The sequence below is a fragment of the Vipera ursinii genome (genome assembly GCF_947247035.1).
Source record: "Vipera ursinii genome assembly, chromosome: 3".
Classification (NCBI taxonomy): Eukaryota; Metazoa; Chordata; class Lepidosauria; order Squamata; family Viperidae; genus Vipera; species Vipera ursinii.
The window spans coordinates 187,860,298-187,882,635 of record NC_139516.1 but is presented as its reverse complement, the minus strand read 5'-3'; the positions used below and the strand labels follow the sequence as shown (position 1 = coordinate 187,882,635).

The window sequence follows — 22,338 nt, the reverse complement described above, 5'->3', positions numbered from 1 at the left end:
GTTCATAAATATGAGTATCAATGCAGCATATGCCTCAGAATTTTGCCAGCTAATTATCTTCCCAATTTAAACCCTTAAGGGGGCGGGATACCAGACACAGGGTTTTGTTTTCTTATCAATTTTAATTTCATTTCTACCATCCCACTCTCAGCACTCCATTTTCACTGCTTTGAAGACTGAAAGGAATTGCAGAAACGCTGTGGCCTTTGTTTATCATGCAGTGTGTTTTAAAAAATACATTAAGTGTTCTTTGGCTCAAACATCTTTTACAGCTGATGGAGAGAAAGAGGAACAGTTCAATGGCAGCCCTCCCCGGCCTCAACCTAGAGGACCAAGAACCCCACCTGGCCCCCCTCCTCCTGATGATGATGAAGATGAGCCAATGCCTGTATCAGGTAGCCAAGAGGAAAAGCTTTGGATCCTTCTCATATATGTTTTGATGTCCAAATTTGGGAACCAAATATACAATGCACAAAATATATTTGGTTTCTTGACAGAGTGTTTTGCATGCTGCATTGGGTTAAGAATTTTCTTTCCCACATACAGTACTTAATAATTTACAGTACATGGTTCCTTGTTTAATAAAGAATTGACAGTCAGGTTTTTTTAAAAAAATCTTCACACCCCCACATCCACATTATGTAAAACTAAATCTGGAAGTGCAGTATCTGCATTGAAATAGTATATTTAAATGTAACTAAGTCATATATCTTTGTCACTTAACTTTCATTATATGTAACTTTTCAGTATTGAAACCCCAAGCATTCAATTTGTTTTCTTGCTATTAATGACATTATTTTCAGTTGCCGGAGAAAAAGATGATGATGTTGATCACAGAGAAGATTATTTTGAGCCCATTTCTCCTGATCGGACTTCCATTCATCAAGAAGGTCCCTATTCTGATGAGGCGGAAGTGGAGGAAGAACAAGCAGAAGAAATGGATGATGATGATGAAGGTGCGGATGTTGAGGAGGAAGAGGATGAAGAAGAGGATGATGATGGTCAAACAGTAGATAGCATTCAGGATGATGAAGAGGATGAGGATGACGATGAAGATGAGGATGACGATGAAGATGAGGAAGAAGAGGAAGAAGGTGATGAAGAGGAAGAAGGTGAAGGTAGGGAAATACAAAGCTACTATGATTGATTCATGCATGCATGCAGTATGTTTTCGTTGCTTGATAAGCATTGACTTGCAAATGAATATCTGGCCTGACCCTATTGAAAGAACACTGTATTTGAAACAATGTTGGCAGTGTATGAAAATTCTGTTTTGCTTAGTTTGTGGTGTCCAACCTAGAGGACCAAGAATCCCACCTGGCCCCCCTCCATCTGATGACGATGAAGATGAACCAATGCCTATATCAGGTAGCCAGGAGGAAATTCTGTTCTCATTATTGTCACATCTGAGAGAGAAAAAAAGCTTTGGATCTTTCTAAAATAACTCCACTAATATATATTTTGATGTCCAAATGAGGGAACTAAATATACAATGCACAAAAATGTATTTAGTTTCTTGACAGTGTTTTGCATATTGCAGTGCATATAATTGAATACTTGCTTGATGTTATCTGTCAATCCTTGATCTACCTGCAAGCTGAGACTATGGTATTTAAGAACCAATTTTGAAAATTCATAATTTTAGAAAGGAAGATTTAACTGTTAATTTTTAGAAAAGGATGAAAGTATGTATTCATTTTTACAAGAGAGGCTACCAACATTTGTGAGTGAAAAGGGAATAATTGGATATATAATCAAATAATTTGCGATAATTCAGTCACATGTGAGTTGTTGATGAGCCCTAAATATACTTTGAAATTAATTTTTCCAAAGCTTAAATTGACGTATTTATTTGCTGTACTGATATCCTTCCTCACTCCACCCAGTAGTGAGTAGTGTCATTCTATTAGGGCTAATTAGTCCCTGTTCTGACATTTAATAATGAGATGTTCTCACATTAGCAACATTTCTACATTCTTTTAAAATAAATTTTTTCTTATATAGTATATTTTCTTCCCCTATCCTGTTAAAGATACAATAGGAGTCAAATAACTCTAAACACAGGCATTCCATCTGAACAAGGGCCAGAAAGCAAGGGAGCCATTCAATATGTCTTAGTGACCTTTTTAGTACGGCTGCAATAAAGATCGTTTGCAATCTTTGGGAGGGCTGTGGGGATTGTAGGCCAGTAAATTCAAATATTTTTTTGCAAAGACTCTTGGAATTTATCTCTGCATATTAATATGTATTTGAGCATCTGTGTTCTATTTTGAGTTAGTAACGGCAGCTTCTAAGCATGAGATACTATTGCTAGCCAAAGTATTTCTCTTTGTTTTCTCTTTGAATACTTGAAGTCCGATCTTGGTCTTGTTTACTTGGCAGTCATTTTTTTGTGGTACATGCACATTTTTAGAGGTCCATGTGATTGAAACTTACAGAAACTTTTGGAACAGAAAATTAATTAAATACATTATTTATTGCTTTGGGGGGTATGAATGTATAGGAGGACACATACAAATGGGGAGCAAATATGCTATCTAATCAACAGTTAAAACATGAGTTTTATAGCATGTTTTTAATAAGGCTATTTTACATATTCATTTCAGGAGATGATGGTTATGAACAGATTTCAAGTGATGAAGATGGAATTGCTGACTTGGAACGAGAGACGTTTAAATACCCAAGTTTTGACATTGAATATACTGCTGAAGATTTAGCCAGAGTGCCACCTGTAACCTACGATCCTTTTGATAGGGAGCTTGGACCCCTTCTGTATTTCAGTTGCCCCTATAAGACCACTTTTGAGATGGAAATTGCCAAGATGAGAGATCAAGATCTAGAGAAGGAAAACAGCGGGGCAGTAGAGAGTTCTGTTAAATTGACTGAGCTCCTTGAATTATATCAGGAGGAGAGAGGTGCAAAGTGGGTCACAGCTTTGGAAGAAATACCCAGTTTGGTAGCCAAAGGACTAAGTTATTTGCAATTAAAGGATACAAGCCAGGATTACCTAAGCCAGTTGGTTGACTGGACAATGCAGTCTTTAAATCTTCAAGTAGCCTTGAGACAACCAATTGCTTTGAATGTCCGTCAGCTGAAAGCTGGGACAAAACTTGCCTCTTCGCTGGCAGAATGTGGAACTCGAGGAATAGAAGCACTCTTGCAAGGGGGAGTAATTGATTCTTTATTTGAGTTGCTCTTTGCGGATCATGTGTCCTCTTCCCTTAAACTTAATGCTTTCAAAGCTTTGGATAGTGTTATTAGCATGACTGAAGGAATGGAGGTTTTTTTGAGAAATAGTTTGGAGGCCAGTGAAAAAAGTGGCTATCAGAGACTGTTGGAACTCATTCTCCTGGATCAGACTGTAAGGGTAGTCACTGCAGGTTCTGCCATTTTACAGAAATGTCACTTCTATGAGATTCTGTCTGAGGTAAAAAAAATTGGCGACCAGCTAGCAGAAAATTCTCCACCGCTTCCAAATCATTCTGAGTCTGAGCAGGATCCAGATGCTGGACCTGAAAGAGGCAGCCAGGAATATGAAAATGATGTGGATGTTCCAATGGATATGGACAATCTTTTGGAGTCCTCCACTATGAATGAAGGAGAAATTGAAAAACTCATTAACCTGTTAGATGAAATTTTGCATTTGATGGAGACAGCCCCGCACACTATGGTGCAGCCACCTGTGAAATCTTTTCCAACAACAGCACGTATTACAGGCCCTCCAGAAAGGGACGATCCTTTTCCAGTTCTGTTCAGGTATGTATATTTGTATTTTGATTTTGGTAGATGGCTTCAGTTTTGCTTATCCTGGTTTTTTCTAGTTGGTACCTTCAAGATAAGTTCATCAGACTTCCATTGTTACTGCACAGCATATTTAAAAGCCAAACCTAGGCTAATTGGAGTTGAAACTTGACCCAGTTTGGGAATTTCTGCTTACATGTTCCAGGCGATCACCAGATTTCTTTTTCCAATATTTAATATGTTCTTATAATACATGTCCATTATTTAATAAAGATTGTTGATTTAACAGAGGAAATATTTTAATCTCTACTACGTTCATTTCCATTTCTTTGTTTATTTCTTCTCATTTCCCTTATCAAGTCAGCTCACTTTCCCCATTTAAATTAATAAGATTTGAGTTACTCAAATGTTTACTTAGAATTGAAGACTAGGTAATTTGCAAGTCCTTAATACTTGCTAACCAATGTACTATTCTGAGTTCTTCAGGTTTATAAGAGAAGATTCTGTTCTCTAAATTGTGCATCATCTACTCCCTGAAAATCCTAAAGTATTTCTGATTTGAAAATTGTAGTAATCTCGTTGTTACTATGGTGGTGCTTTCTGCTTATATTGATAAAAATAGTAATAATTAGCCATCTGCTTCATTAATTTATTTATTTTATTTATTTTATTTTAATTCCATTTATATCCCGCCCTTCTCCGAAGACTCAGGGCGGCTTACAAGCTTAGCAGTAGCTAATTAATGTAAGTTTGTAGGGACATTTGAGGTCATCTGATTTGCAAAATCCTTAATTAACTTTTAACAAATATTCTTGATTTCTTGGATTGAATAAATATATAGCAGTCAGTAAAAATTTTTATGTTTTATGTTTTTTAATGCAAAAATATAAAAACAGATATGGATCTATTGAAATTAAATTCAGGCTTAGATGAATATCATGATGATGCTGTTGATACTGTTATTGTCCTCTACATCTTCCGATTTTTCATTACTATTTTGAATTGTTCTGTGCTCTGGCTGGTGTCAGCTTTGATGGTGTCCAGCCACTGTGTTCTCTGACGGCCTGCTTTCCTTTTACCTCTAACTCTTTCAAACATAATTGCTTTCTCCAGTGAAGATGGATATCAGTTTTGCTTTTAATATTGGTGATATCAATTAATGTGATATTAATTAATCCCACTTTGCATTTGTGGGATTTGCCTTATATTCCAAACCACAATGGTGCCTTGTAATACAAATATATTGACGTTGCAGTTTAGCTATCTTATGGGAAAATATAGGGGATAGATATTATTTATTATTTCAATATAATATTATTTATCTTTCTATTTTCATTTCTTCAGGTATCTCCACAATCACAATTTTTTGGAGTCTGTCACTTTGCTATTGTCCAATCCAATAACAAATGTGCATCCTGGAGTGCTTCAGTCTGTCAGAGATATTCTGAGGTTTTTAGCACAGTCACAGAAAGGTCTCCTTTTTTTCCTCTCTGAATATGAAGCCACCAATTTGCTGGTTCGAGCATTTTGTCAGTTTTCGGATCTCGATCAAGAAGAAGGTCTGCAAACAGATGGGGCAGGCGATGAAGCATTTCCCTTATGGCTTCTTCATTCGACTCAGACACTGCAGTGCATTTCAGAATTGTTCAGCCACTTCCAGCGTTGCATAGCCACTGATGAAACTGACCATTCAGATCTCCTGGGAACACTTCATAATCTTTACTTGATCACTTTTAACCCGGTAGGAAGAGCTGCTGTTGCCCATGTCTTCAGCCTTGAGAAGAATCTCCAGAGCCTTATTACTTTAATGGAGTTCTATTCCAAAGAAGCATTAGGGTAATGATTTATTATTAGGTTTATATCTGTAATGGGGGGACTCACAATATTCTGTCTTTGTTTTGTGCAGCTCAAGAAAGTGTACACAATGCTGCTGCTTTCTACTTGTTCCAGAGATGCATTTTTTTGAGGGGGGGTTGGGCAGAGAGAGAGCGACTGGCCTCATCAGTAAGTGTTAGACATTAAGTAACGTCTCGTGTCGGCTCCTGTACAGGTAGTCCTCAAGTTATGGCCATTCCAGGTTGCGATGGCGCTGAACCAAGGGACTTAAAAGACTGGTCCTCAGGAGTTCCGGTCATTGCAGCACTCCTGCGGTCATGTGAAAAAAATTTGAGCACTTGGGAAACAGTTTACACATAAACTGGTTGCAATGTCCCATGGTCAGATAATTTGTGAGCTTCAAGCAAAATCAGTGGGGAAGGCATTAGGAAAGGATACAAGTCTCCTCCACTCCCAGCCTTTCTTCACTCATGCACTATACCAGGGGTCCTCAAACTTGGCCACTTTAAGACTTGTGGACTTCAGATCCCAGAATTCTCCAGCCAGCAAGTTTGAGGACCCCTGCACTATGCTGTCATTTTGCCCTTCTCTTGCATGCACGCTTTGCCCTCTTTTCCTGCCTCCCTGCACTCGTACGCACCCTGCACCCTCTTTCCCCCGTCTCCCTAAGTTTGAGCCAAACTGCAACACCTTCCTCCCCCAACTCGTGCACAGCCTCCACTGAGCTACCCAGGGCCTCGCCTCCTCCCCCACCCCCATGCTCTTTACCTGAGACTTCTCCTTCTTTCTACTTAATGACCCCATGCAACTGGAGTCATGACATCAACCAGGGTTGCCTGGATTGTTGTCACTAAGCAGTGCAATCATGTGACATGCTTTAGAACTGCTGTGCTTGGTGATGGTAATTCTAATTCAAATTACAGTAATAACTCGAGGACTATCTGTAACAGGATCAATTGGAATGTCATCTGAGTTCAGAATAATACTATTTTTTTATTAAGTTTTTATTCTAAAGATTATTGTTTGCTTCTAATTACTTTTCTCCATATGGGGTATGATACATTTTAAAAGTAGAAGGAATATGAAAGAATAGGATGGCTTGATAAAAATCCCTTTGAACTTTAATGATAACTAGGTTTAATGCTGTAAGATGGAATCCTATGCTGAGCTGGTGAGAATTCTCTTGCACAGTTACTTTTCCTTCTTCTGTGATTTCTATGTGTCCTCTAAATTTCTGGAGCGGGGTGGGAAGCCAGTGATGGAAACTTAATCTCTGGGTTTTATGTTTAGTATGAAGACTAAAATATGAAATGAAGTAATAGTGAAGTAAATTAGTAAGTTCTAGGTGGTTTTTTTTTAAACTTACATTTCAGTGATTCCAAATCAAAAAAGTCAGTTGCGTACAATTATGCCTGCATCCTTGTTCTACTGGTGGTACAGTCTTCAAGTGATGTCCAGATGCTTGAGCTGTACTCAGCACCCCTGTTGAAGCTTTGCAAAGCTGATGAAAATAATACCAAATTACAAGGTACGGTGTTTGTTATCGTTGGACAATGTTTTAAATATTTCTGATATTCTGTTTCACTATTGCATGTATTAAGGTTACTAGGTTCTTTAGCAGTCTTCTTATAAAATTGGTTTTTAAACAATGTACGTAATATACTATTCATATTATAAAATTGTATAAATATTTCTTAGACTTTTGGTTAAAATGAGTATGTCCCCATTGTTAAGATTCAGTGTTTTAGAATCAAAACCGCTCTAATGGTTTTCACATTTTTTTTGAACGCATCATATAACATTCATCAAATGATCTTGTTTGTTTTTAGAACTTAGTAAATGGTTGGAGCCATTGAAAACAGTCCGATTTGAAATTAATTGCATCCCAAATCTCATTGAATATATTAAACAGGTCAGTAAAATAAATAAGTAAAAGCATAAGGGGGAGTGCATTTTTGCTGTACTGTATAACAATTGTTTAGTTTTTACATGGTTTCCTTTACATTGCCATCCTTGGACAGTGAGATGAATGGCATGTACATTTAATAAATCAAAAGTAAAAAAGAAATATGACTTATTAGAATAGCAAACTACTCATCTTTTTGAACAGATGTATTTTGGAGTTAAATTTTAGTTCAGATGATGTTGAAAGTAGACATGCTGATCAATTAAAATATTTTGGGAAGGGAAAAAATTGGATTGGCAATCCTATGATTGCTGTTCACTTTGAGTTGCTGAAAACTCTAGATTAGTTCCTCATTTCAATCCTGAGCTACAAATATTCTCCTTTATTGGGATCTAGATTGGTCCGCCTACCTTAGCCCCCTTTATTCTATTTACAGTTTTACTTAAATATTCATGAAACAAATATATGCTAATATTTAGTTTGGTATCCAAATATTTTAAATATTGGAATAGTGACCTAACAGAACACATACAAATTGTGCTCTTTTTAAAATAAAGCTGGATGTATTGTGCAATAAGGAAGGACCAAATCTTGAACAAAATCCATTGCTAGACTGCTGAATAATTGCTGGTGAGTTACATAAGTCAGGCTTTCAATATTCCTGTGCTTTATAAGTGAACTTCAAATCCTAAAATCTACACTATTAGTCAAAATGGGAACTGGTTTTTGCGTAACTCTCTTGGTTGTGTACAAAAATTAAATTGATCTCTCCATTGTTTGTGCAGAAGCAATGTTGTCTGTTAAGTCAGATATATCCCTTTTGAATATGTATTTTTAAATCATTATCTACTTCTTTACTTTAAAGAACATTGATAGCTTGATGACTCAGGAAGGAGTTGGTCTCCCTACAGCACTTCGTGTCTTGTGTCATATTGCATGTCCTCCACCTTCTGTTGAAGGTAACAATATTTAACTTCTTAGTTCTCATTCAGTAGAATGTATTTGTATTAAATCACACAAACAGTCTAAAATATATTGTTTTTTGGATATGTATATTGATCATATACACACACTGGAGTAATTCGCAGTTCATTTTTCCTGAGTGAAAGAAATATGTAAAAATATTTAGCTTTGGTCACCAACAGAATCATTGTGTCCAATTTATATTACAGATAGTCCACGACTTAATGACCACAATTGAGCCCAAAATGTATGTTGTTAAGTGAAAAATTTGTTAAGTGAGTTTTACCCCATTTTTATGACCTTTCTTGCTACTGTTGTTAAGTGAATCATTGCAATTGTTAAGTTAGTAACAAAGTTGTTAAGTGAATCTGGCTTTCCCATTGACTTTGCTTGTCAATGGTCACAGAAGCTGATCACATGACCTTGGGACACTGCAACCGTCATAAACAAGAGTCAGTTGCCAAGCATCTGAATTTTGATAATGTGACCATAGGGATCCTGCAACGGTCATAAGTGTAAAAAACTGTCATAAGTCACTTTTTTCATTGCCGTTGTAGCTTTGAATGGTGACTAAATGAACTGTTGTTAGTCAAGGACTACCTGTACTTAATAGTAAAATAGAGAATAAAATATAAAGACTATACATTATTTCTCCTATCTTTTATAAAGGTCAGCAGAAGGACCTTAAATGGAACCTTGCAGTTATTCAGCTCTTTTCTTCTGAAGGAATGGACACTTTTATCAGAATTCTGCAAAAACTAAACAGCATTCTTATTCAGCCCTGGAGACTCCATGTCAACATGGGAACAACTCTTCACAGAGTCACTACAATCTCTATGGCCCGATGTACTCTCACACTTTTGAAGACCATGTTGACTGAATTGCTACGGGGAGGATCTTTTGAATTTAAAGATATGCGTGTTCCTTCAGCACTTATTTCTTTACACATGCTTTTATGTTCTATAACACTCTCTGGACGTTTGGACAGTGATGAACAGAAAATCCAGAATGATATTGTTGATATCTTGTTAACTTTCACCCAGGGTGTTAATGAGAAGTTAACTATCTCCGAAGAAACTCTAGCCAATAATACTTGGTCATTAATGCTAAAAGAGGTCCTTACTTCTGTTCTAAGAATTCCAGAAGGATTTTTCTCTGGCCTTATATTACTTTCAGAACTACTGCCTCTTCCATTGCCTATGCAGACCACTCAGGTAAATAAAAACTACCAACTGATTTTAAAAATAAGCTGATCTGACAGTTGAACTATGAAACATGTATGAATTGTATTTTTATTAACATAATTATATTGTATACATGCGGAAGTTGGTTTTATTACTGTCTAGAATCATTAAGCAAAATATAGTCTGGAGAACCAAGGAAAATATAGGGCCAGGTACCACAGGGATATTTGTATGGAGCACCTGGATGTGTAAACTTGTTTCCGTTTATGTCTGTTTTGTGGGAATAATTTTGAATATGAATTCCAGTTGACATACTCTTCTTGGCAATACATTTTCTATGAAATTCCAGAGTAGAGAATAGCACAGCATTTTGCAAATGTATGATTATTGTGCATTTCAAAGGATTATTTTGTTTTCCATAGGTTATTGAACCACATGACTTATCAGTAGCTCTCAATACTAGAAAACTTTGGAGCATGCATCTTCATGTCCAGGCAAAGTTACTGCAAGAAATAGTACGATCCTTTTCTGGCTCCACTTGCCAGCCCATTCAGCATATGCTAAGGCGCATTTGTGTACAGTTGTGTGACTTGGCCTCACCAACGGCTCTCCTTATTATGAGAACTGTCTTAGATCTACTTGTAGAAGATCTGCAAAGGTACATTTCAATATCTCTTAATATTGCCTAAACAAGACAATTATTGTCTAATAATTTGTTTAATGATTCATCAAAAGTAGAAAAGTTGATTTCATTGGTCACAATTTTGCCTCCTCACACTTGAAAGGAGACTTAAGAGGTCTTGTATGGGTTACGTTCTCCTTTCCTATCTTATTAAACACTTAATCAATTGCTTTTGACCCTACGCCTTCTGTTCCTTCAGTTACATGATTGTCCGTCTAGCTACAAAATGTGTTCTGTAGCACCAGTGTGTATTGTGGGGTTGGGGGCAAGAACCAGGTTTGATCTTTGAATAGTGTGTCAAGTGTTAGGGAACTGCACATCAAAATGTATTGCATTTCATTTCATTTCTTTATAGTTCTAGAACAGAAGTTAGAAGATTAGTACAGAGAAGTGGGTGAAACCAGAAAAAATCCTCCACAATTTGCTTTCATCTCCTGAATATTTGATTTCATTCAAGCCACTTAAATACCACTAACATCATTATTACCCATGTAGCTATGGTAGTATTCCCTCACACTGGTAACTTTTCAGATAGGTGGCAGTTTACATTTGTGCAGAAATGAACATTGCTTACATATATCTGTATGTATGTACGTATGTACTGTTTATATCTATATATCTATATTGAGAGAGAGCAAAAGGGGTGAATGGAAATGTTCAAACATGTTTGTTTTGATTTACATTTCTATCTAGTGTGCTATCATCCTAATAAAGAAATTTCTCATCATTTCAGCAACCCAGAAGATAAGGAGAAACAATATACTGGTCAGACCACCCGCTTGCTTGCTTTATTTGATGCTCTGGCTTCGCACAAAGCTTGTAAATTGGCTATTTTGCACCTGATTAATGGAACTGCTAAAGGTGATGAAAAATACGCCGAAGTTTTCCTAGAACTTTTGACTTTGATGCAGACTGCAGGGGAAAACATCATTCATCAGCAGTGTTCAGAATACTTAGCTTCTATTTTACAGTCCTTCTGTGACCAGGTATTTAAAATGGAAAATCTAAAGAAGAATATCTTCATTCTTCACGTGTTCCCATGGTTACATCCTCACACACTTAGATACATGAATGTACTGTAATGCATTGGTAGGCTGTGAAATAATGGTCTGTAGGTAGTCCTTGCTTAACCATTGTCCTGTTTAGTGACCACAGAAGTTATACAGGGCTGAAAAAATATAACTTTATGACTGGTCCTCATATTTATGACCATTGCAGCATCCTGTGGTCATGTGATCACAATTTCTGTGCTTCACAGCCAGGTTCCAACAAATAGAATCAATGGAGAAGCCAGCAGTGAAATCAAAAGTTGTGGTCATGTGATGTCTTATTTAATGACTAGAGGTGATTTGTTTAATAATGACGGTGTAAGAAAGGTCATAAGTCTGTTGCGGTTACATTATGTCTTGTTTAGTGATGGAATTGTTGGTCACCAATTCCGGTCCTTAGGACTACTCCCAAATATATTCTTTGTTTGGAAATAGTTGTGCTGTATATCAAAACAGATTCAGAATCTTGTCTGCTGTACTATGGTAGTGCTACCAACATATGCGTATTTACATTCTGGGTTTGTTTTTTTGTGATTTCCTCCCTTGGACACTTCCCCAATACTAAATGCTGACATTTCTCCAGATTAATGACCCCCAAGTAATTTACCACATGAACAGATCAACAGAATGAATTATAAAGATTTGCAGTTTACTGCAGGGTTTTGTAATAGTTGGATTGTAATAACTTGTTTATGTGTCTAAGACGTCCTAATTCTTAATAAGGCAAATTTGTGTAGATTAATATTTGTTTTTTTAACTCTACTCTGTTTGAAATTTTACAGTAATTAGAATTTTGTATTCTATTATTTTGCGTATTTTAGTTTTAGATGGCTTAGTTTTGCTGAACTTTCTGAATTAAACCTCAATTTCTGCTTCTGTGCAAATAATAGTTCTAAATGAGCATTCCCTTAGAAAAATGCCTCTAATATTGAATATAATAGTCATTCTTAAGTTCACTAGTCAAGATTCAAAAGACTTCCCTCTTTAGAAAACTTTGCATTGGAAATAATGCAGCAATAGGCAACTGATTCCCAGGGGTCATTATGCTTACAGATAGTTATGTTGATACATGCCAGACTTCCAACACTAGATATTCCAAGTCCCCCAAACTATAGAATACATAGGTATTCTTTGAAAGTAAAAAGGATAGGTAGTTGAATCCAGCATGTGGATAGCATGTTCGTCTGCTGAGAAAAGCAAACTTCTTTATTTCTGATCACAGACAAATGTTACAAATTTACAAAAAGTGAATAAATACTAAGGCAATATGTTGAATAATCTGTTGTCATGCTTTTAAAGCAAGTTGGCTACTCTTAAGATTTCTGTAATAATGTAGCAGATTGGTATTACCTAATACAGTGGCTCCCAACCTTTTCTATACCCCACACCCCCTAGAACGGTTTGATATGTTCTCGCACCCCTTACAAAAGTTCAAAATAATGGTAACGAATTATGCACATACACTATAATTTTGAAAACCCAAGTTTTCGCACCCTCTGGAATATCGTCTCACACCCCCAGGTTGGGAACCCCTGACCTATTAGGATGCCTAGAAGTAAGCAATAGAGTAGATGTCAAAGAAGAACCTTTATTGTAGCTTTAAATTGGCATTTTATGACTAGCAGTTTCCATTCTGTTGTCATTTTGTAAGAATATATACAACATGCTCTCAAAATCCCCAGTGTGCCCACTGACCTAAAGGAGTTACCTATTAGTCAATTAATTATTGTGAGCAATCAATCTGCTTTCTGTGCTGCTAACATTACTACTGTAGGGAATCTCAGTTATCTTTTGTAATATGTTGTGTTGGTCTGTTATTCGAAAAAGAGAAAATCTTTCAGTCTTTTCTCCCTGGACCAAGGCACATTCTAAATTAGTTCTTTGAGTCCCAGCTATTGCTTGCAGTGCCATAATTATAAAATATGCCCCTGCCTTTCAATAATGCATCGACTTTTTTTTTTACAGGACATTGCCCTGATCCTGCCCAGTTCCTCAGAAAGCACTCTTTCTGAATTGGAGCAGCTTTCCAATTCATTGCCAGGCAAAGAACTCATGGCTTCCATCTGTGACTGCCTGATGGAAACAATTGTTAATGCTGAAAGCAGCTATACCTGCTTGCTGACTTGTATTAGGACAATGATGTTCCTTACAGAGCACGATTATGGATTCTATCATCTCAAAAGGTATAATTTCCCCATTTCAAATCTTTCTAAAAGTACGTGTAAATTTTGTGCAGTTCCCATTCATTTTCAGTGGAGATTAGGCGTATCAGTTCAACGTCAAGAAAAAGTTACAGTGAAAATTAGTACCTGAAAAATTAGCTTCCTAAAGTGAGCATCATATCTTTCAATACTCTTTATGTTCTGTTTCTTACAATCAAAATTTAAGATGAATTTTCCAGTAAAATTCTTTTTTTTTGAATATATATTTTTATTTTATTGAAATCATCCACAACTACATCATAACAATACATCGCAGTGCTTATTAAAATTCTTTTAGAAAAATACACAACATAATAATAAACATTCTAATGATTTAGACAAGTTGCTGTTACATTGTAGAATCAATCCTTCCCGTAACCATCCCTTTTTGTCAACCATAAATAATAATCTGTATCCCCCTTTCAACAGCATGGTCAAACGGTCCGATTCCGCACAATCAATAAATTTCTTGATTAACAGATCCTCGGGAGGACTAACAGAATTCTTCCAATATTGAGCCCATAAAATCTGTGCCGCCGTTAACAAATGCGACATCAAATACCATGCAGATCTATTCAGATTGTCTGGTTTTAAGCCTAACAAAAACGTCTCAGGAGTCAATTTAACAGAATGTCCTAAAATCTCATTCAACCATATATGAAGCTGATGCCAATACTTCCTCGCTTCGCCGCAGGTCCACCACTGGTGGTAATAGGTGCCCTCTCTTTCTCCACACTTCCAACACGCTGGGGACACACCCAAAAACATTTTACCCAATCTAGCTGGAGGGAGATGCCAACGAAACATCATCTTACAAACATTCTCCTTATATGCATTAGATTTCGTTAGCCTAACATTTTTCTCCCAGATGGACTGCCATTTATCACGATCAATTTGGTAACCCAGATTCCTTTCCCAGGCGACCCTAAAGCCCTCTGTAAGCTCATTTAACCCATCCATATCCAATAGTAAAGAATAACATTTTGCCAGCAACTTCTCACTTTTCCCGAAAAGAATCTTATCGAATCCTTGAGCTTCTCTAGTAATCCCTGGCACCACTTTCTCCTTCATAAACCGACTGCGAAGCTGCATATACGCCCACCAATCTACCTGGATACCCTGTTCCTGCAATTGCGATTTAGATTTTAATTCTCCATTTGAATGCAATAATTCTTTATAAATCACCCTTTTTTCTGGGTTAAACACATTAGGGTAGGTCAATGCTTCCATCAGCGACAGCCAATACGGTGTCCTCGTATAAAACTTCTTCCTAACTAACGACCAAGCCCCTAATAGTATATTACGCAAATAATACCTAATAAAATATTTCGGTGGGCTTCTTGACTCCCGCCACAAATGAGCATGCCACCCTTGGGATAGATCATGTCCCTCTAACGCTAACAACCGCCTATTTTGGAGAGTCATCCACTCCCTTATCCAAACTAACAACGCCGCAACATAATAATACTTCCAATTAGGGAGCCCAAGTCCTCCCTCTGCCTTTGGTCCTTGCATTATCTTAGCTTTAACCCGAGGTTTTTTACTTGCCCAAACAAATTTAGAAACAAGTCTCTCCAAGTTCTTAAAAAACGAACTGTCTAACTTCACTGGAGCTGTTTGAAAAAGAAAAAGAAATCTCGACAAAACCTGCATCTTTATTAATGCTATTCTACCAAATAGAGACAGGGGCAATTTGTTCCACTTCTCCAAGTCCTTTGATATTTGTACCAATAATTTTTGATAGTTATTTTCTTTAACTGAGGAGCACCATTCTGTGAGCCAGATTCCAAGATATTTTACCTTACGTTCGACCTGCAGCCCCAACTTGCCTTGCAACTCCAACCTTTGCGCTATCGTCATATTCTTTACCATAACTTTCGTTTTTTCTCTGTTGATCTGTAACCCTGCCACCTCTCCATACTCCTCCAACTTCTCCAAGAGACGCTTACCCGAATTTATAGGTTCTTCAAGAATAAACACTAAATCGTCCACGAACACCTGGACTTTATATTCTTGTTCTTTTATCCTCAACCCTTTAACTTCTGGGTCTCCTCTCAAGGCTCTCAAAAATGGCTACAAAGATAAAATAAATAACAAGGGAGACATAGGACAGCCTTGCCTCGTTCCTCTCGCTATTTTCACCTCTTCCGATTCCTCTCCATTAATCAAAATTTTGGCAGTTTGCTCCTTATAAATTGCCTGGAATGCATTCAAAAACCTTGGACCAAAATCCATGTACCTCAATAACCAGTTTAGATACCTCCAATTCACCTCGTCAAATGCCTTTTGGGCATCAAGGAATACCAATGCTAACTGTTTATCACGTTGGGCCTCATAATACTCCAGCACATCGATTATAATTCTCAAGTGATCCCTAATCTGCCTAGATGGTAGAAAGCCATTTTGGTCACTATGAATAAAACTACTCAAAAATCTTTTAAGTCTCCCAGCCATAGTAGAAGCAAATATCTTATAATCTGTATTTAAAAGGGAGATAGGTCTATAATTCTTGATTTGTGAGTGATCAGTGCCTTCTTTAGGAATTAATGTGATATAGGCTTCGGACCAAGATTTGGGAACTACAGATTCCTCTAAAACTGCATTAAATAGATCTTTCAAATATTTCACCAAAGTCTCTGAGAGCAATTTATAAATTTCGGCAGGCAAGCCATCTGTACCTGGAGTCTTACCCGTCTTTTGACTCCTAATCACACTTTCTATCTCCCCTTCTGTTATCTCTCCATTTAAAAGCTCCCTCATGTCTTGTGGGACTACAGGGGAATCTACGTAAGTCAGATAGTCCAAGATCTTATTCTCCTGTACCTCTTCTCCAAAGTATAGGCGTGAAAAAAAAATCTTGTGTAATTCTCTTCTTTCCATCCATATCTACTCTAATCTCTCCTGTCTCATCTTGTAGTTGATCAATAAACCTTTTCTCTTTCTCTTTCTTCAACTGGTAAGTCAACCAGCGCCCTGCTTTGTTAGCGTGTTCAAAATGGTGCTGCCTGACACTTCGAATTTTCTGGGCCAAATCAACCTGTTCTAATAGCATAATCTGATGTCTAATTCTATCAACCTTCTCTCCCAAACTTCGATCTAATGGGTGTTGTTGTAAGTCCCCTTCTGCTTCTCTTAATTTCTCTACCCACTCCTCCCTTTCCCGTAATTTAACCTTTTTCTTCCTCGCGATAAATTTAATTGCCACCCCATGCATATAAGCTTTCGCCGTATCCCAAAGGATTTGTAACGTCGTCTCCCCATTATCGTTCACCCTAAAAAAAAGCTCCCTTTCTCTCTTAATTAACTGCTGGAATTCTATATCTCTTAATATTGCTACATCAAGGGTCCACCTTCTCCTTTTCCCAATCCTACCTTCACCCCATACCACCACTATGGGGTTGTGATCAGCCCATAACTTAGTCTGTATTTCCACAGTGGCTAGAGATCTTATCTCGGCCGTCATCCATAGCATGTCCAAGCGTGACCAAGATCTATGCCTCGTAGAAAAGAAAGTAAATTGCTTCCTATTTGGGTTCAACTCCCGCCAGGCATCTCGAAGGCCAAGCTCCTCCCTCATCTCGTCACATATTTTGGGAAGTATCCGCCTATCTGTCAGCCTCCTAACCCCTTGTTCCTGATCACAATTATAGTCCATCTCCTTATTTATAATCTCATTAAAATCATCTATTATGCAAATTTGATCATACTGCAAATCTACCAACCTATAATACAGCCTTTCATAAAATTGTTTTTGGGCTCCATTCAGGGCATATATCCCCACCAGCAGTGAGCTGTGACAACCAATCTCGACTTCAATCATTAGGACTCTCCCATCTTCGCCTTGATAAATTAATTTAGCTTTCAAATACGTAACATAAAAAACCACTCCCCTTTGCTTTTTATCTGCTAAGGCCACAAATAAATTACCTAATTTTGAACAATGCAAAACAGTTTCATGTTGCTTTTTAATGTGCACTTCCTGGAGACACACTATATCCAATCCTGACTTGAGCAATTTCGAATTTTCCAGTAAAATTCTTCACTGAAATTTGGAAAGTTGAGCTTGGAAGATGATGTATAAATTCTGTCCCAGAGGTGATAATTAGGATTACAAAGCTAGTTGACTGCCTGTGCTTTGTTCAATGATGTCATCACATTTGCATCTGTTTGCAGATTTATAAAGAGAATAAAGTATTCTGCATCCTGCGGTCTTCTTTTCTCCCTGCATTGGGCCACGGAGGTGGATGAACCCATTTGTAATAGTTAATATGGAAAGAGTGTGGGTTGGCTCCAATGATGTCATGCTTCATCATGCTTCATGTGGGTGCTCCATCACTGGAGGCTTTTAAGAAGAGACTGGACTGACACTTGTCTGGAATGGTATAGGGTCTCCTGCTTGAGAAGGGTTGGACTAGAAGGCCTCTAAGGTCCCTTCCAACTCTGTTATTCTTTTTTATTTTTGCTGGTATTTGGTTTCAATGTTATATTAAAAGAAATGAGATAAAAATAATTCCTCAATAATAAGAATTGCAGTCAGTCTTTAAGAGAGTATTGATAGAGGCTGTTTTGGCTATCAGTTGCTATGGCAATTATTTTAGAAGAGACCTCCTCTTGTGCAAATGAAGGAATAAGAATTGCCTCATAGATGACAGATTCTGTTTATCAACTCTGCAATTAAAAGTATTTCTTTTTTGTGTGTAGTCTCGGTATTGCAGTTGGCTGACTAATCTAAAAGTATTGTAGTAATCTGAGACCTTGCTACACCTAAGAATATTAAGTATAATGAAATTACTTCACATTTAGCAATATCTAACAATACTCATTTATGAAGACATGAACTAGTTGCTTTTTAGTCTCTTGATCGCTTATGTGCTACATTACATTCAGTAGGTAAAGTAAAACATTTCTTTTTGACACAACCTTAGTTCTCTGGCAAAACACTCTGATGCTCTGCAAACAGTATTAAAGAGAATAGTGAGCAGCTTCAGTAAAGACACAGGAGAACTTGCCTCTTCCTTTCTGGATTTCATGAGACAGATACTAAATTCTGATCCTTTGGTAAGTCAATACAAACTAACATTTTTCAGCAATGTTGCTGTTCTACTGCAATTTAGCAAAATATCTTTGAAGCAGACTACTATGCTATTCTAAATAGTTAAGATGCTTCCTAAACAAAGTGTCAATTTAGTTTGTTAGTATTGTCATTGAAGAAGTTTTATATCTTGCTTTTCTATTGCTAAAATATGCCAGGTTTATCTCCTATTATTAATTCCATCAAAGCAACAAATAACAAAACATAAAACAATAGGAATAGCAGATGGTTTTCAGCAAGGGAATCTTTCCAGGCTTTTAGGTAGGGTGGTTGAAGCTCCTTTTGAGTAGTGTTTGCATGTTTTTCTTGTTCCTTGGTTTTGCCATCTTTATATTCATTTACCTTGAATGTTACTGTACTGTTATATGGTTCGACTATTATTTTTTCTTACTTGGTGAACCACTCAAAGTTGCTTAATAAATAACTTAATCAAGTAATTCAAACCACTACTCGGAATGTTGAAAATCCTCATAATTATATTGATTATAGAGAAGTAAAAAGTTCTAAGAACAGTTATGTATGATCACATAGTCAACAATATGGTTTTGTAAAAGAGCTTCATATAATGGATCGACAAGTATAAAAAAGTATTTTGCAAAATCCCTTTGATGTATATTCGATAAGTATGTTTCCACATGGATATTGAAAAGGAAAGACATCTCATATTGATCTATTTAGTATTGAAAGGAGGTTCATCTTAAAGAACAGAATGACTGTATAGTTCTTTTTTAAAATATAATTTTTATTAAATTAAAGTGTAAAAATACAAATGAAAATTAAAATAGTGGGAAAATGGGAAATGGTAAAAGGAGAACTGTAGGACAAAGGGGGGGGGAAATAAAAGCATTAACATCTGACTCTTCAGATCAGTAAGGTAGAAATAATATCAACTTTACTTTTGCGTTCTTAATATATAACTTAGCCATTTCTGTAACAAATTAGTGCATTCTTTTTGATGAAAACAAGTGTACACAAAGCTGTTATAAAGATTTTTGAACGCTTGTTTATTTTATGTGTCCTCTCCTGGCAGCATTATGTTTCATATAACATGGCTATTTATACCTTTTGCAGTAGTTTTTCATCCAGATACTTATTCATGTTCTTCAGGGATGTTGTGGGGATGATGGCAGTCTTGCGGAGGTAGATGGAAGTCATCCCACCAGAACCCTGGGTCTTAGTACTGCAGAATTAAAGTATCAGTTGCAGACCAAAGAAGAGACTCCTGAAAACCTGCTCCTTGAACTGGAGAAACTGGTTTTGGTAATGTTAACTTTCACTAAAAAATAATATATTTATTCAATATAAGTGAAAACTTATAATATTGGATACAGGCAGCCCTCGACTTATGACTACAATTGGGTCCAAAATGTATGTTGTTAAGCGAGACATTTGTTTAGTGAGTTTTTTGCCCCATTTTGTGACCTTTCTTGCCACAGTTGTTAAGTGAACCATGCCAGTTATTAAGTTACTTACATGACTGCTAAGTGTATCTGGTTTACCCATTGACTTTGCTTGTCAGAAGGTCGCAAAAGGTGATCACATGATCCCAGGACACTGCAGTCATCATAAATGTGAGTCAGTTTGCCAATTGTCTAAATTTTGATCATGTGACCATGGGGATGCTGCAACAGTCATAAGTGTGAAAAATAGTCATAAGTCACTTTTTTCAGTGATGTTGGAACTGTAAACGGTCGTCACTCAATGGACTGTTGTAAGTCAAGGACTACCTTTATTGTGTGTATTATTCAGGTTGAATAGTTACTGTAGCTAATGAGAGAAATATAAGATTAATTTTATCACATTTTTGGATGATAAAACACAGTTATTCTGATTTTCTTGATTCTGATTTTCATGGTTGCCATCCTGCATTCATTTAGCTTTTCACACAATTCTCTGCCTGCATCTATCAGATTTTAGGGTTATTTGGTCTTCTTGTCTACCTATCTTCTTGATTTTACATAACCTGCCAACAGCATTTTGTATGTTATATATCAGATGAAATGGCTTCTAGTACACACAAATTAATTTTTAATAAATCTGTTCACCTTTAAAGTGCCACCTTTTGCTGCATTACATTAATACAATTGCTTATAATTGTGTTGTTAGTGCATCATCTCCAATAGGAATCCAAAATAAATACATTCTGGCTCTCTCTATATCTTGTTAATTGTCCAGAATGCTCGATTTTATATGATTGATGACTGTAGAATTTCTTATCTAGGAGTGTTCTAAGGAAGACGACAGCCTGGAATCATTACTGGATAATGTGGTTGGACTTAGGCAGATGTTGGAATCTGCTGGAGAGGCTTGTCCTCTAAGTGATCAAGATGTGGAACCAATTTTGCCTGCTCCAGAATCTCTGCAACATCTGTTTAATAATAGGTAAAGTAACAAAAAGACATTTATATGGACGAGAGAACTATAATTTATGGCATTGGTATATTTGGATTTCATTTAAATAAATGAGTTTTAGTTCATTGTGGAGCAGAGTAGAAATTCCTCAGTACTATTGTATGATTCTTAATACTATATTTATTATACTCATTATTCATTTTCTTTCTCTGTAAAACATGGAGACCAATCTTTTCCTTCTTTCTGTTAGTTTTCTTCCAGAATTGTATATCAAACAAGTATATTTTTGCTTCTAGCGTTTTATCTGTTCCTTTTTACTTTACATTTTGAGGTATAACTTTTGGCAGGTGAAATAATGTGATATAGTTTTAAAATAATAAAACAGCTAATAGTTGCAACTGAATGAGAAAATGGCAACAGTTTGTATTAGTAAAGGGCTGTCCTTTTATCTTTAGTTAGAACAGATCTTCATAAAGATGTAACAATGTGGGCTACAAGAAGATTTTTGGCAGGATAATTAGAATTAGGTCTTAGGAAAAGATTTAGTAAATAGAGGTTTGAGGAAACAGATGAAAGGGTTTTGGTGAATTTTAGTAACCTCAACTTATTCCTAAGGTGTCAACCAATATTGACCAATAATAAAAGCTGTGTTTTTCCTTACAGGACTATGTACATCTTGGCAGACGTGATAGATGACCAGCTGAAGTCTATGTGGTTCTCACCATTCCAGGCTGAAGAAATTGAAACTGATCTTGACATGGTAAATAATTAAAAAGTAATTTTAGGGAATATTTTTCAACTCTGTGAGTAATACAATTGAATTCAAGCTCCTATGTTAAGTTTGCTAGCACTTGGGGTTATCCAGTATAATTTTATATTTTCATTTTTTGTATCAACTTCCCATCCCGAATTACCTATTTTAGCATCTTTTTTGAAATTCCCTTTCGTCTGACAAACAATTTATTAGATGCTGTAGAAATCTTTTTTGACTAGGGTTCATTTTTTTTTTAGTACACGTGACCTTTTCTACTTTTGCTCCTAGATATAATATTTTATGTATTTGATCAGCCTGGGGACAGAGCTGATATTAATAGCTGATTACAGTGTTATTTTGCAAAAACCCCTTTGATAAAGCTGACAAAGAGCTGACAGCTGACAGAGACTTGCTACAATTTGTGACATTATTAAATTTGAAGTTCTATGTTTTTCAGTTGATACTGCTGTTTCTACATTCTTGTGGTCAATAATCAGGTTTGAAAATCTGTCCAGTTAGTGCTAGATCTGAATGGTACATTCTACAGAGTGCTTTGAATTTGAAATGCCTTGATTTTA

General features: G+C 36.4%; 1 protein-coding gene across 1 annotated transcript in view; it reads left to right on the top strand.

Annotated features, from left to right (window-relative positions):
• Positions 1 to 22,338, top strand: part of VIRMA (vir like m6A methyltransferase associated) — a 36,881-nt gene that overhangs the window by 10,246 nt on the left and 4,297 nt on the right. Inside the window, exons 6-20 of the mRNA XM_083359381.1 lie at positions 273 to 395; positions 804 to 1,118; positions 2,607 to 3,756; positions 5,086 to 5,577; positions 6,951 to 7,105; positions 7,407 to 7,489; positions 8,349 to 8,442; positions 9,116 to 9,660; positions 10,053 to 10,288; positions 11,046 to 11,298; positions 13,327 to 13,544; positions 18,488 to 18,620; positions 19,762 to 19,914; positions 20,876 to 21,036; positions 21,670 to 21,766. Of these exons, the coding sequence (XP_083215507.1) occupies positions 273 to 395; positions 804 to 1,118; positions 2,607 to 3,756; positions 5,086 to 5,577; positions 6,951 to 7,105; positions 7,407 to 7,489; positions 8,349 to 8,442; positions 9,116 to 9,660; positions 10,053 to 10,288; positions 11,046 to 11,298; positions 13,327 to 13,544; positions 18,488 to 18,620; positions 19,762 to 19,914; positions 20,876 to 21,036; positions 21,670 to 21,766 (4,208 nt within the window). The remainder of the gene's footprint in view (positions 1 to 272; positions 396 to 803; positions 1,119 to 2,606; positions 3,757 to 5,085; positions 5,578 to 6,950; positions 7,106 to 7,406; positions 7,490 to 8,348; positions 8,443 to 9,115; positions 9,661 to 10,052; positions 10,289 to 11,045; positions 11,299 to 13,326; positions 13,545 to 18,487; positions 18,621 to 19,761; positions 19,915 to 20,875; positions 21,037 to 21,669; positions 21,767 to 22,338) is intronic.